Source organism: Dryobates pubescens, chromosome 15 (assembly GCF_014839835.1).
Source record: "Dryobates pubescens isolate bDryPub1 chromosome 15, bDryPub1.pri, whole genome shotgun sequence".
Lineage (NCBI taxonomy): Eukaryota > Metazoa > Chordata > Aves > Piciformes > Picidae > Dryobates > Dryobates pubescens.
In genome coordinates this window covers 9,335,227-9,348,417 of record NC_071626.1, presented here as the reverse complement: position 1 = coordinate 9,348,417, position 13,191 = coordinate 9,335,227, and the positions used below count along the sequence as shown (strand labels likewise).

Sequence of the window (13,191 nt, the reverse complement as noted above, 5' to 3'; positions counted from 1 at the left end):
TATTTATTTATGTATTCATTTAAGCTATAAGACTGATTAAGGCAAAAGAGCAAACTGCCAAATGAAGTTGGGTAATTGCCTTGGGTAGAGATTTTCCAGGCTATGCGTGTGCCGTCCGTTTAGCAAGGACGGCTTAAAAATACTGCAGTCAGTTTTGCCACAGTTCAGAACTTGGACTGAATGACTCATTGTATGTATGTTTTATCCCATTTTTAAAAATTATTATTATTATTATTATTATTTTTATTGCTATTTCTTCCCACTTTAACCTAGCTAGGGCTAAAACAGCAGGAATGTCAGCAAGGAGGAGTAAAATTTTCTCTCAGCGTGTGCCAAGCCTGCATGAAATAAGAAACAAGTTATAGTGAGAGAGAATAAAGCCCAGACTGATATGACCTTTATTACTTTAACAGTGTCTTTCAGCACAATTACAGAGTTGCAGGATTGCAGAGAACAGAGCTGGAGTATAAAATAACATAAATAAATAGAACAGGAGCCAAAGCAGTCAGCAGGAGGTGGTTGGAATTGGGCAGTGAAGGGTGGGTGAAGGGTTTGCATTGGTCAAAGCCTTTATGATTCAGCCACCAGAGTTGCAAATTCTGGAGAAAAGAAAAGAAGTTGTTTAAATTATTAAAAATAACCCAACCCAGACCACACACACGCACACAAACTGAAGAGGGAGGAAGCATATCGCAATGATTAGAGAGTGGAGAAGCATCACAATAACAGAAGAACAAAGAAATCTGAGTTAATTAAAGGGGAAGTGTGACTTGGGAAATCTTACAGTGAAATGAAGGGGGGTTTTTTTTTGAGGTTAAGGGAGAAATGCTATACATGCCAGCCTGTCAAGACTGTCCACTGCTATTCATCTGAAGAACTTGATTAGTTCCCTGTGATTCCTTTGTAAGTCTCAATGGGATGAAGGCAAGAACTAGAAATTTAATTTCACAGTGAGATAAGTTTCCTTTATATCAAAGTTTGGCAAAGAGACTCATTAATGAGTCTGTCAGAGTGTTCGTATCCCTGTATTGTGAGTATATTACATTTAAACTCAGTTTCATAATGACAAATTGACTGAAAATGACAGATTACAGAAAACAGAAGGCTGACATCAGCCTGCATAGCAGTCTTGGTACTAAGGAGTAAAAGTCTTGTGATTTCAGAGGGCCAGGATTTTACCCTGTGGCTGTTCCATCCATAATGTTTACATAAATGTTTATCTCCCTGCAGTTTGGGGTTATTTTATGCTACAGTATATATAATACCTTTTAGCAGGGTGATAAAGCATGGAAAAGGCACCTTTGTGTCATGGTGAATTGCTTCTTGGCATACTGCACTCCAAGGAGGTTATAATTCCTGACTCCATCTAACCTTGCAACAGCTACACACGGGAATACCTCGCAGGGTTCCCTGGGAGAGTTAAAAATGACAGACTGGAGGGAATCCCAAGAAGGGCAACAAAGATGATAAAGGGATTAGAGGGCATATGGAGGGAGTGGTTTATGGGTTTAACATAATCAGCTGAGAGCAAAATGACAAACATGGGAGGCAGTCATCTGTAAAGACTCAAAGAGAGAATTACTGAAGTTTAATGTAACGAAGAGTAATGTCTTGCAACTGAAAACCACAGAAGGTGAAAATCAGCATTTTAAACAGCATTGTAATGTTCACTTGAAAGCCACTAAACCCTAAACAAGTTAGATCTTTACTGACTGGATTGTGCAAACAGTTAACATTCTTGACGACGTGTTGAATAGAACCACGAAACAACAAGGCACAGGATGCCAGATTCTGACAAACCAGGCTGAGAAATAGAAGTGTCGGGGGGGGGTGGGGGGGGGGTGGTGTTTAAATGAAATCCAAATTCAGCCATCATTTTGAAAGATGTAAATCCAAATTAGGATTAGTGATGCAGATTACTTAGCACAAAGCGCATGTAAATCCTGCACGCCCTGGGTACGCAGACTGAAAGAGTTGCAAACTGAATTTAAGAGATAACATAAAGTGCTTGTGATGGAAACCCAGACTGTTCTGGGTAGGAAAAAAGGGAAACAGGCTATGACTACCAAATCACGGTGTGAGTAAATCCTGCAGAGAGAAGCATGGGCTGCAAGGGATGAATCCTTTCCGAAAGGGAAACCTAGCTATGCATATTCTATTGGAAGAAGTTGTCATACTTGCTACAGCTAAATGAAATACTTTTTCTAGTAATTTGTATCTGTGGGATATATCTGGGGAAGGTTATTCAGGCTTGCAGCCAAATATTTTCTATTATACATTCTGGTAGTGATATTATCACTTAATGGCAATGTATTTTATGAGTACTTTCTGATAGCCAGCAAACCATGAAATACTCCTTCATGAATAGCTGCTATGTGCTTTATACTTTTTTTTTTTTACAGGGCTTTCAATATACTTTACAAATCTCAAAGACGTTCCAGCTGAATAATCTTGTAAACTAGTTCACTCTTTATTTTCATATGAAGGTTAACCCAACCACAGGTGGCTTGTGGAGGCGTTGTTACAAAGCGTACACATGCAAAAGGTCTGAGAGCAGGCTCTATATATTAGCCCCTGCCTGTTGGTCCTTCCTGTAAATATTTATTGCCTCTGACTGGCCTGGCAGTGAGAGAATCCTTGTGATTGACTATATCCTCTTTTCCAGTTGTAATTCTCCTTCCAAACAAAATTAACTTAACATCTTTCATTGCACAAATGATAGTTTTAAATTACAGGGATTGAGTCTATTTTGTCGCCTCGAACAATTTACTAGCTGTCTGGTGTCAAAGCTCCGACTTCAAAGGAGAGGATTGTTTCACTGTGCTCACTGCAGTTCAGTAGTGTATACCAGCCTAATGCATACCCTGTAGGAGCTGACCAAAATGACAGATGTAATTACAGAGGACATGTTATAGGCTAATCATTTCTTTCATCAGATTGTGGGGTGGTTTTTTTTTTTAACATTATCTGTATAATAGATCTGTTTAGGAAACTTCATAAATAATCACTTAACACTAACCTATTTTGGAAGATAAAAGAGCACAAAGAAGGGTAAGAAAAGAAGGACTTGCAGAAGGTTTTCCTTTTTTGTTTTGTTGTGACTTTCACCTGTGGCAAGGTCGTGACTTGCCAGTTGTAATTTTGAAGGCCTGAGCTCTGACTTTGTATGACGTTGAAAGAAAATGGTTGAATAATTAAAACATCCACAGAAGCTGAGCTGTATCAAGGAAAATATTTTTGACTTACTGGGGTAAAAAATTTGGATTTGTTCTGTCTGTGGTGGATGATCTTTGAAAATTCTCTGTGTGCCTTCTCAGGTCTGTAAGTATCAAGAACCTGAAAGGCCGGGTGTGCGAGTCCAGTGCCAAAACACACAATAGATTTAAAACAAACAACACAGTAAGCAGAAATCCTAATTTTCTTCTCTCCTTTCTTATAAATGTTCTCCTGAAGTTGACAGAGCTGCCTCAGCATCACTTCCCAGTCTGGTCTGGAAGCTAATATTTGTACTTCTGCCCTTGATCTGCAATTATTATGTTTTTGTTTCAGATTCATCATCTTCTGTTCACATCAGTGGAAGATGGAGGGGCCTTGACACCGCACAGAAGATAGCAATGTCTTACATGAACAGGCTGCAAGTTTTCAACTGAAACTGGCAGCTCAGCCATGAATTACAAATCTTGAGGGGAGAAGAGGTAAGCTGGTGAAACTATTTCTGAGATGAAGAGTCTTGCAGGAATCTTAAAAGGTTTCAAGCAAGAGACCCAAGAGAAAAGCTGTAATGTGAGACCCTAACTGGAAGAAGGCTGATTAGGTTGGGATTAACATTTGTGGTGATACATCTGAAAAAGATGTGTTAAAAATCTATGAAGATCTGATCTAAAATCTGCTATGGGCTCCTGAGGGACAGCTCTTAATGGCCATCTAGTGAATTTATATTAAACCCTGTGAAAGGCTGCACATTTGTAATCAGTCAGCGATGTACAAAGCTGCTGTTTGAAACAAGGGGTAAAATTGATGCCTGACAATTCAGTTGCAGGTCGTAACAGGAATCCAGCATTGCACTGCTGAATACGAATGTGATGCATGGTTGTGACTTTACATTTTATTTACATAAGCAATTATGATCTGGAATTGGATTTATGAACCAAAGGAAAAGCTGCAAAGTGTCTGTCAGACTCATCCTTTGGGCACAGTCCCAGCTGTTAACTTTGCACGTATCTCAAGCTTTTCTGGTGTAACAATTTGCTGCTGGAATCAAACTCAAGAAGTGGAAAAGAAACTGATCGTGTTGCACAGTAAGGATATAACCAGATGAAACAACAGCCAAATAAAGAAAGGATTCCCTTCCTTGTCTTCTCATCATCAAGTATAAATTCAGAGTATTCCAGTTCAATGTTAATCATAGAATCAATAAGGTTGGAAAAAACCTCAAAAGACATCAAGTCCAACCTATAAGGAAGAGTCAAAGTTGCAGAAGAATGAGATAAGGAGAAGAGGTGTTTCATATTGCTGTATTACAATGTCCTGGCTCTCAGGCATTGTTTCATCTTAAAACAAACAAACAAACAAACAAACAAAGAGTTATGGTCAATCTTAAACAAAAAAAGTTAGTGCTGTATGTTCTCATATAAGCCAAAGTAATTCTGTAACGTGGTTGCTTTATTCCTATTTATGCTGGTTTTGTTTTGCAGCCTTCTGGATGGAGCTAAAAGTGTCTCTGATGTGAGGTTGGTGGATCAGCTGTAAGTTTACCTGAATCAGGTATTCCTCTGACAAATCTTGCCTGCTGATTATAGTACTGCTGCCACTAATTGTAATGGGAATGAGGAAGACTTGTCTAATAAAGCTGTGAAATGTCAAATAATGACACGCTCATCAGGTTCAGTAGCACTCCTAAAGTTTAGCAGGGACTTCCCTTATAAGCTTCATTGTTGGCCCTCTTCAATCATAATATAATCATGATAGGAGAAATCAAGAGGCTTTAGCCTAGAAATAGGGTCATAGTCATGCCAGTGTGCTATGAACAGGCAGTTTAGCTACTGTATCACCTGATTAATAGGTCAGTGGCTGATGTTGTGTGTAATATTTTCAGCTTCTAAATTAGGAAATTATGTTAGTTAACTGCATTTTGCCTTTTATTGTTTGGGGGGGTTCTTCCTCCTTTTTTTTTTTTTCCCCTCTCTAGATTTCATCATGTCAGTATGGTGAAAACTTGGCAATTGCTTGCTGTCTAGGTGGTTTAGTACTCTGGCCACAAGCTTCCACTACTACCTCTTGCAATCGGGAAAGATTCAGTTTCAAAGTACATTTCTTCGTGTCACTTGCAGTGTGTCTCAGAAAAAGGAGAAGTTTTATATGTGGGTTAATTTAATTCATCCCAAGGGGGAATAGAAAACAGCAGTAGGGTGGTTTGGGGTTTTTTTTTAAGCAGTGTTGTGAGAAGTTGCTCTTTTCTTGTAACTCTCATGTTTAGTAAAAGGGAGTGACAAGCTTTCTTAGCTGTGAAGAGCCATATAAACACCAGCAAAAGCTGAATAGATAATTATTATGTAGAAATACCGAAGCAGACTGACTGAACTTTGAATTTTAAGAGCACTGCTTTGCTAGGTTATGCATTACATTCATTTACTGATCATCAAGCAGAAATGCTAATACTCGGCTTTGCTTTTTTTGTTTTCTTCTCAAGTTTTATAGTCAAGTCTGGGCCTTTGAATTCTCAGTGTCCTGATCCTCACTCCGGTGGAGTCAACAGATAATGTAAATTTACTGAAGTATAATAGGGATCAGTAGTTAGCCCTGTGCTGTGCCTTAACTACCTCTGGCTTTCTGCGAACTCTTGCCCCCTCTAGTGTCAGAACTCGGCTCCTGTTTCCCCTCCAGCCTGCAGGCAAGGTATAGCAAACGTAGCAGGACTTGGCATTTCATTAAATCCAAACTGTGTCCTTCAGAAGGTCACAGCCCACACTGATTCCTAGATTTCCTCCATTCCTGTCTGTTAAAGCAATATGCGATTGTTCCTGTCAAAGTTTACTCCTCTAATCACATACCATCAGCGCCAATTTTACCATCACCGTCCTTATCTCCAGCAGCCAGAAGAGCCTTTGTTTCTTTGTCTGATAGGTCTCTTCCATCTGGGGTAAAGCCCTTCAGTACAAACCTAAAGAGGAAGCATGGGAAAAAAAAGTGAAAAAGTGTTGTTGTGTTTTTTTTCTCCCCCCCCCCCTTTGTATTTGTACCACTGATTTCATACACGAGCTGGATTCCAGGGTTGTATTTTCTGCTGTTGACCTTCTTTAACATTCAAGAGGAATAGTTTAGTCTGAAACTCGATTTGACTGAAGAGCTATTGATAAGGTATTGACCACTGGTGTGCTTCAGAGATCCTGCAATAAAAGTTACAACTAGCTACCTCCAGCACACTTCAAACCATATGATCAGCAAACAACTTCTTATTGCACACAATTGCCAGTCAAGAGATTGAATTGTTGCCATTATCTGGAGTCTTGTAATAAAAAGAAAATAGGAAACCAGATTCTTTACATGAAGTAATTTGAGAAAGGACACATCTTTACTTACTTTAGTTCTTCCTCTTCAATGAAGCCACTGCGATCTTTATCAAGAATATGGAAAACCTTCTTCACATCTTCTGGGCTCTTCTTTTTCAATCCTACCATCTCGAAAAACTTCTTGTAGTTAAAAGATTCAGCCGCTATAGGAGATGAAAAGTCAGAGAACTGCTTAGAAAAAGCTTTGAAACATCTAGCAATACATACCCGTGGGTTTCTTCCATACTGCTGCCTGTCCTGCCGTGGGAGGTACAGTGGAACCCGGCTGTGGCAGGAGGTAGATGTACACACTGTAACTGTCCCTGCTTCACAGACACTCGTGGAAAGAAACAAAGGGGAGAGGGGCAGTGCTTCCTCGTGCAGATGAAGAGCTGAGATACAGGGGGATGGAGACTTGCCCAAGGTCACACAGGAAGTCTGTGATAGAGTTGGGAACTGAAGTGTAACCTGCTTGGTCTCGTTTCAGTGCCTTAAAACCTTTGTGTGTGTGCGCGCTAAGTTTTACATTAAAATAGTCACCTGAGAGCAGGCTCTGACCTTTAGATTGCTGCCACTTTTTAGTCACTTTTAGCCCCGGGGGAAAAAAAATCAAAAAGGCTCAACCCTGGAGCCTAGTTTTGGCAAAAAAGTGTTCCACAGCACATGGCTGTTTGAGTACTGTTTCGTTTTTTTCCTGAAGACTTACTAGAGATCAGTGTTGTGTTTAGACCGCTGAAGGTACTTGCAGTCGTGGTCTGTAAGCTCAGACACTGCAAGGGAGTGCTGCGCTCTGTGCTGCCTGCACAACCTTGTCAGGCGCGATCGCCGGGGAGGGAAGAAACCAAACACAGAGCTCTTGAAATAGGAGCCAAGATAATCGAGTTTACCTGCTCCACCTCTCCTTTAACCGCACCTGGTTTTGTCCCACCCATGTCGCCTAACGACTGCGGTGTAGGTTAGAAAGATGTGGGTTAGAAATCTAATACAGTGACCTCCAAAACATGCTGTGGACTTTTTGTCCCCCTTTCCCCATGCATTCTTATTCCCGCCGCAGCTTTTCCTGTTACGTAAAATTAAGGAGGCTCAGTCTTTATCGGTCTGCTTGACTGAGATCTGTCATTAGTTGCTGCTAATTGCATCTACTCCGGGACTTGGAAATGGCCCTAGAACAATGAAAGATAATGAGAAAAACAGCTGCTGTGTTCAGGGAAGCAGTTTGTTGGTCGCTTCGACTCTCCGGCTGCTGAGTTTAGTCAGGCTCAGCGGGTTTTGCGTTTCTGTCTGCTCGGGAAGGTCATAGCATAAAGCAGGACAGAAAGGGGCTGCTCTTCTGGGTGGTGCGACCAGCCAGATGGGCTGAGGCGGGGGGCGGGGGAGGGGGATAGTGTGCATCCTGGAGCGAGATTTCTGCCGTAACTACCTGAATTTCTGTAAGCACGGAGAGGCTTTGCAGTCAGTGTAAGGGGTCGCGATGGATTAAAGCGGTAGCGAATATCTGAAACCCGGGGGAGTCTGAGAGGGAAGTATGGACCGCTGCATACAGCCATTCGTCCTGCAGAAAGCTTCTGCAGTCAAGCAGTGCACCCGCTTGCTCTGCTGTTACCTTCTGCTCCATCCCGAAAAGCAAAGCCCACCCGGGGATTCCGCATAGAAAGCGGGAAAAGAGCGGTTCCTTTACCCCTTGAAAAGAGAAAGAGCCGTTCTGCAATACCTGAAATTGAATTTCAGGGGTGTGTGGGAAGCTGCCGCCATCCACGGCTGACTTCCCTATCCTACATCAAGATACAATCCACCCTGCGTCGCCGAGAGTTTTGTTCCCTTTGAAAGTATCCTCCCGGTAGAAGCAAAGTCTGTTCGCAGTTACTCCTTGCCTTCCCTTGAAATAAATATTTCGTCTCTGTAATGTGCAGGGCAACTTTGCTGAGGATGCAGACTTGTACTTGATAGACCTGTCAGGCTTTCACTGCACTTCTGCGAACACATCCTCATTTGTTATTTTGTCTAGGCGGATCTTCTGATCTTCCCCGAGTTAAAATAAATGCATTGCTATCCTAAGATGAAGAGACTAAATGGGGAAAAGAGGGGGAAAAGGGGGAAAAAAAAGCACTCACCTGAAAAGGCTCCCACAGCCTTCTTGATATCCTCAGCGCTGAGCACGTCAGTCATAGCCATCCTGCAACTGTTTGAACAGGGAGGCAAGTGCGAAAAGATTAAAAAGTGCTTTTCTCATCATTTCTGCTCATATGACCAAAGCTGCAGTGCTGTGTGGGGACGGCACACCGGGAGAGGCTGGCCCCGTGCCAGCTCTATAGCTCTGCCTGGAGAAGTGCCATGGGCTGTCGCTCTCCAGTTTGCAGAGCACCAAGTAGTCCACAGACGCGAGGGTTCGGCTAAAGAGAGGGTATAGGGATGCCTTTGCGGGAACCAGGGTGGGTAGGACGCGGGTGGGGGTCGCTCCCCCCGAGGTGGGAGCCTAAGCCTATTGGAGCAGTGCCAGAGTCTGTTGTGATACCGGCTGGAGGAAGAGTTGTGCCAAGGTCAAGTCTCGGGTGCGGTGGGAGAGCTAGTGGTGCAACGCAGAGCCTTTTCCTTTAGGAACTCAGGACGAGCTTTACCAGTTATATTCGGTAATGGGTAAAGAACTGCAGCATATGCCAAGCCTCGAGCTGCTCTTGAGGTCGGGAAGCAAATGGCATGTAGCTTTTGAACATTTGCCTTGCCGTTCGAACACTTCAAACATCCCTCCCCTCCTCCCGTCCCCCTCCCCTTCACACACATACTCCTTTTTAGACCTCGTTTCTTTTGGGCCAGTCCATATTAAGCATCATCCTCGCTGAATTAATTATCACATCCCTGCGAATCCTACAGATCCCGTTTGTAATGCACAATATGCTGCAGAATCATCCGTGATATGCTATGGTGAAACGAGATGCGAGGTGACAACACACTCGTGAGGAGCTCCTGTGCAGTGGTGGGCTTCCCAGGCGGGACCGGCCGCTTCCCGACACCGTCAGGAAAGATACAGGAATTGTATTTTCTAGGGCTGAGGGTTGGTGGTGGTGGTGTTTGTTGTGATTTTTTTTCCCCTCCAAGAAACTCTGCCTATTTTTCACATGAAATATGGCAAGTAGTCCAGCTCGCTCTCGGAGTTTGGGCGGGAGCCATTAGACTGAGCTAGCCAAGGTTAGGGCCCAGGAGTAGGGCAGATCTCTGCAGGAGTGTTGGCATCTCGGGTCCAGGAACGACGGGGGAAAGCAAGAGCGGTGGCAGCGAGGTCCCCACGCTGCCATCAGCGGGTACAGCCCGATCCCGCTGACGCAATGGCACCCTTGGCCCGAACAGGACCGCGAGAAGGGAGGCGGCTGCTGCACAAATGCGGGGCGCTCCGGTCGTTCTGGCAGCGGCTCCTCGGCGCTTCTAAAAGCGCAAAGCCCCATCCCTTCCTCCGCTCCCCAAGTTCAGCTCCAGCGGGTGAGTCATTAGCACGGCACTGAGCGCAGAAGGACGGAGGAGGAGGTGACATTGGGGTCCCCTTTCTTTCCTTCCCCCCCCATTTTTAAAACAATCACTCTTCGTTGTGGGAGGGACTGTCTTCTTTCTCTCTCGGCTGAACTTCTTTTTTCACCCCCTTCTGTGTGTTTCTTGAGATACACGAGAGGCTTATTTTCCTTCAAGGACGAACAAGGAAACGGGTGGGGGGCTGAGTCCCTCTCCCCAGGCTGAGCACATCTTTCCGCAGGGAAAGAGGAGCTGTGCGCTGGGATGCGGGCCCGAAACAAACTACGGCCCCGTGGAAGGTCCCCGTGCACCTTCCCGCACGGGCGGTTCTCACTAAGCTGCCCCTGTGGGTTCGAGCTGGGAGGTGCAAGGATGCGGTAAGGACAGGATTGGGGTTCCTCGTGTCTCTTGCTTTAGCGGGGTTTAGCTTGGATAACGGAGTTTGAAAAAGCATCTCCTAGCACGGGTTAAAACCCAACCGTTAAGCCTATTTTGCGCTTGGGTTAAATGTAGACCTCGTCGATATACAGCTATTTACAAGGGAAATCAATGTGCCTGATCTTGTATAATTGGCGTCCCTTCCCTTTCCCGTAACCGACAGGAGAGGAGAGTCCCTTCTTGTCTCAGTGCAGGCGCCTCCGGCCTGGCACAGCATCACCAGCCTCCTCCCAGCTCCGATCCGAGCAGCGCTGGCGCAGCCTAGAGCAAAGCTGGGCCTGTTTCCACCTTTTTCCTCCTTAGGAACCTTTTGCAAACCCGTTGCTGAGGTATCCTAGTTCTTAGAGCTGTCTTTGCAGACAGGAACGCCGCTGACTGCCCGCCAGAGAAGATGCTCCGGCCGCGGTGACTCGCGTTTCGGTGAGGGGGATGCAGCACGCCTTTGGCAGGCTGCCCCCGGCTGTAACCGGAGCCGCTGGCTGGCAGAGGCGATGCCGAGCTCTGCCTGCTGTGCTGGCAGGCTCCGGGCAGGGTAACTATCCTCATGCCAAGCGAACCGGGCAGAGGCCTCCGGGGCACATTCCGTGTCCTAGGGATGGGAGCCCAGCAGTGCTCTCCGCATCCCGAACGATGTGCGAACCGCCCTCGTCATCAGATCTACCAGACTGCCACGGCCTAATCATGCTGTGAAGGCGAAAAGTGAGAAGTGCCAGAAAAACGAGGCTTCAGATCAAGTGAAGCCATTTGTAGAGCGTAAATAATATTTCCTTCATCTTCTCGTCCTCTGCTCAGCAGCTGAGGCCGGAGAAGTAAAAGCCACATAAGGGTTTGCGAAGGGGACAGCTGTGGGTCTGACCTGCAGCAGTGTCTGAGGGCCGTCTCTTAATCTTAGCAGGGCATCCGTTTTAAGGATAGCTAGAAAAGTACTAGGAGCTTTTAACCACCAAGCTTTAGTCAAAACGGATACGTTTCTCTAATAGAAAAAGCATCACAGGAATTGGCAGTTTCACACTCGACCCTTCACCTTTTTTCTCATCATCCCTGCGAGATGAACCACGTGCTTTTGCTTTCTTTTTGAGATTTTGCCAATTTTCTTTCCCGAACTATTTGCAAAATCCACACCGTGGATTTCCAAGGTGTCTGCACTGAAGCTTTCCTGTAGATCAATTCCCCCATCCACCGGCACCAGAACGATGGTATTCTTACTAAGTGAACCATCGAGTAAATTAAGTAGAAATCAACCCGCCCTTGTTAAAAGCAAACAATTCAGGGAGAATTGCATGAGCAGCAAGAAGCCCCCACGCCAACAACTGAAGCAGAAAGCCCGGAATCCTTTGGAAAAAAGGGGGACACATTTCCTTTATCTTCCTAAAGACCACACCAAAGAGAGCAACTTCATCCCATTGCTTACGATTATCTGTGCATCAAGAGAGATGTCATTTCTGCCACGCGTTTTCGAGATGTTCTTGGTTTTTTTCCCTTTGATTCACGTATGAGCACTTCATGAGCATTTCTGTTCACCGTGTCCTTACTCGCGTTCTCGTTTTCTTCCCCCGCCTTCCCTCCCCTTCCTTGTTTTGTTATTTCCAGTTTCTCACTTTCTCTCTTCATTTTCTCCTCTTTCCCCTTCAGTGTGTTCACCCATTTTCTCCTTTTAACGACCCTCTCTTCTCCTTTGGAGCCTTCTCTGTGGGAAGCCGTTCCTCAGTGTTTAGGAGATTCACACCTCTTTGTCTGTGGGCTTTTGTCTGCAGGCAGGGAGAGAGGGTCGGAGCGATGGAAGATATCCTTATCTGCTTTCCTTCGGGTGAAGATCCAGGGTTTCTGCCGGGAGCGGGCGAATCCACGTTTCCTGTGGAAGTTTGAGCATTTTCTTGCGACTTACCTTTAGGACCTCTTCTGAGCACGCTTGAAATGGGTGTCAGATATGGAGGTGGTCAAACAGAGGTGGAACTCGGGGTAGGAACCCCACTTATATAATCGCTCTTGCTCTATCTATTTTTGGCAGGTGATACCCACTCCTCACTGGTATCAGATATTCAGGGATTTTGGTGACGGTGTCACATTTATCTTTCCCTTAACTAATCAAGGAACACTATTAATAATCCTTGGCGCTCACCTTCCCCTGGCTGCGAAAACCTATTACCTCTGCAAACTGACGGTCCTCTTGGAACTTTATTGTCAGAGGGAAAAGCAGGAGGTATAAATGAGTTATATGGGGGCAAATAGGTGCTCCATATTCCATCAGAGGAAGGTGTCATCGGGGAGATCACCATGAATCAGGAGGTTCAATTCGAGAAATGAGTCTCTGCTTAGAAGGAGAGGAGAGGCACTCTCCTCATCAGAGTGAGGGAAACTCAGACATTTGTCCTTTTCTGTCTTTACTCCTGGCAGATGCTACTCGAAACAAGAACGAACACCCCTAATCTGCCTCCTGCATCTAAAGTTGCTTCATTCCATTTTAATTCTGGGCCTTGAAGGAAGGCAGAAATAATTTTTATTTGTATAGCTATTAATTAATCTTTCTGCAGACAACAGCAGACTCGAATGTGTAACTCTGGTTGGTCACGCTTGAAGGGGCATCCTAAATACCCATTTTGTGCCCCACTGGGCAGAGTGTTGTAGAAGCCTAAAAAAATGTACAGCCTGAGCTTTCTGAGGAGAGGTGGAACATTGTAAAAGAGGTGATCCTGCATAGAATACATTT

General features: G+C 44.8%; 1 protein-coding gene across 2 annotated transcripts; it reads right to left on the bottom strand.

The window, feature by feature from the left end:
• Nucleotides 1-375: 375 nt before the first annotated feature.
• PVALB (parvalbumin) lies at nucleotides 376-12,423 on the bottom strand. 2 transcript variants are annotated; one of them, XM_009902517.2, is made up of 5 exons: nucleotides 12,370-12,423; nucleotides 8,660-8,727; nucleotides 6,580-6,712; nucleotides 6,051-6,160; nucleotides 376-599 (listed from the first exon to the last, which is right to left on the bottom strand). In XM_009902517.2, the coding sequence occupies exons 2-5, from the start codon at nucleotides 8,718-8,720 to the stop codon at nucleotides 571-573; spliced, it is 333 nt and encodes a 110-aa protein (XP_009900819.1). In that variant the 5' UTR covers nucleotides 8,721-8,727; nucleotides 12,370-12,423; the 3' UTR covers nucleotides 376-570. The 2 variants fall into 2 exon arrangements, with proteins under 2 accessions (XP_009900819.1, XP_009900818.1); XM_009902516.2 differs by lacking the exon at nucleotides 12,370-12,423 and having other exon boundaries at nucleotides 8,660-8,745.
• Nucleotides 12,424-13,191: the final 768 nt, after the last annotated feature.

Coding starts and splice junctions, on each gene's coding strand:
- PVALB (XM_009902517.2), bottom strand. CDS start 8,720: ATGGCTATGACTGACGTGCTCAGCGCTGAGGATATCAAGAAGGCTGTG. Junction 6,713..8,659: donor GGCTGTGGGAGCCTTTTCAG/GTGAGTGCTTTT, acceptor CATCTCCTATAG/CGGCTGAATCTTTTAACTAC. Junction 6,161..6,579: donor ATTGAAGAGGAAGAACTAAA/GTAAGTAAAGAT, acceptor CTTCCTCTTTAG/GTTTGTACTGAAGGGCTTTA.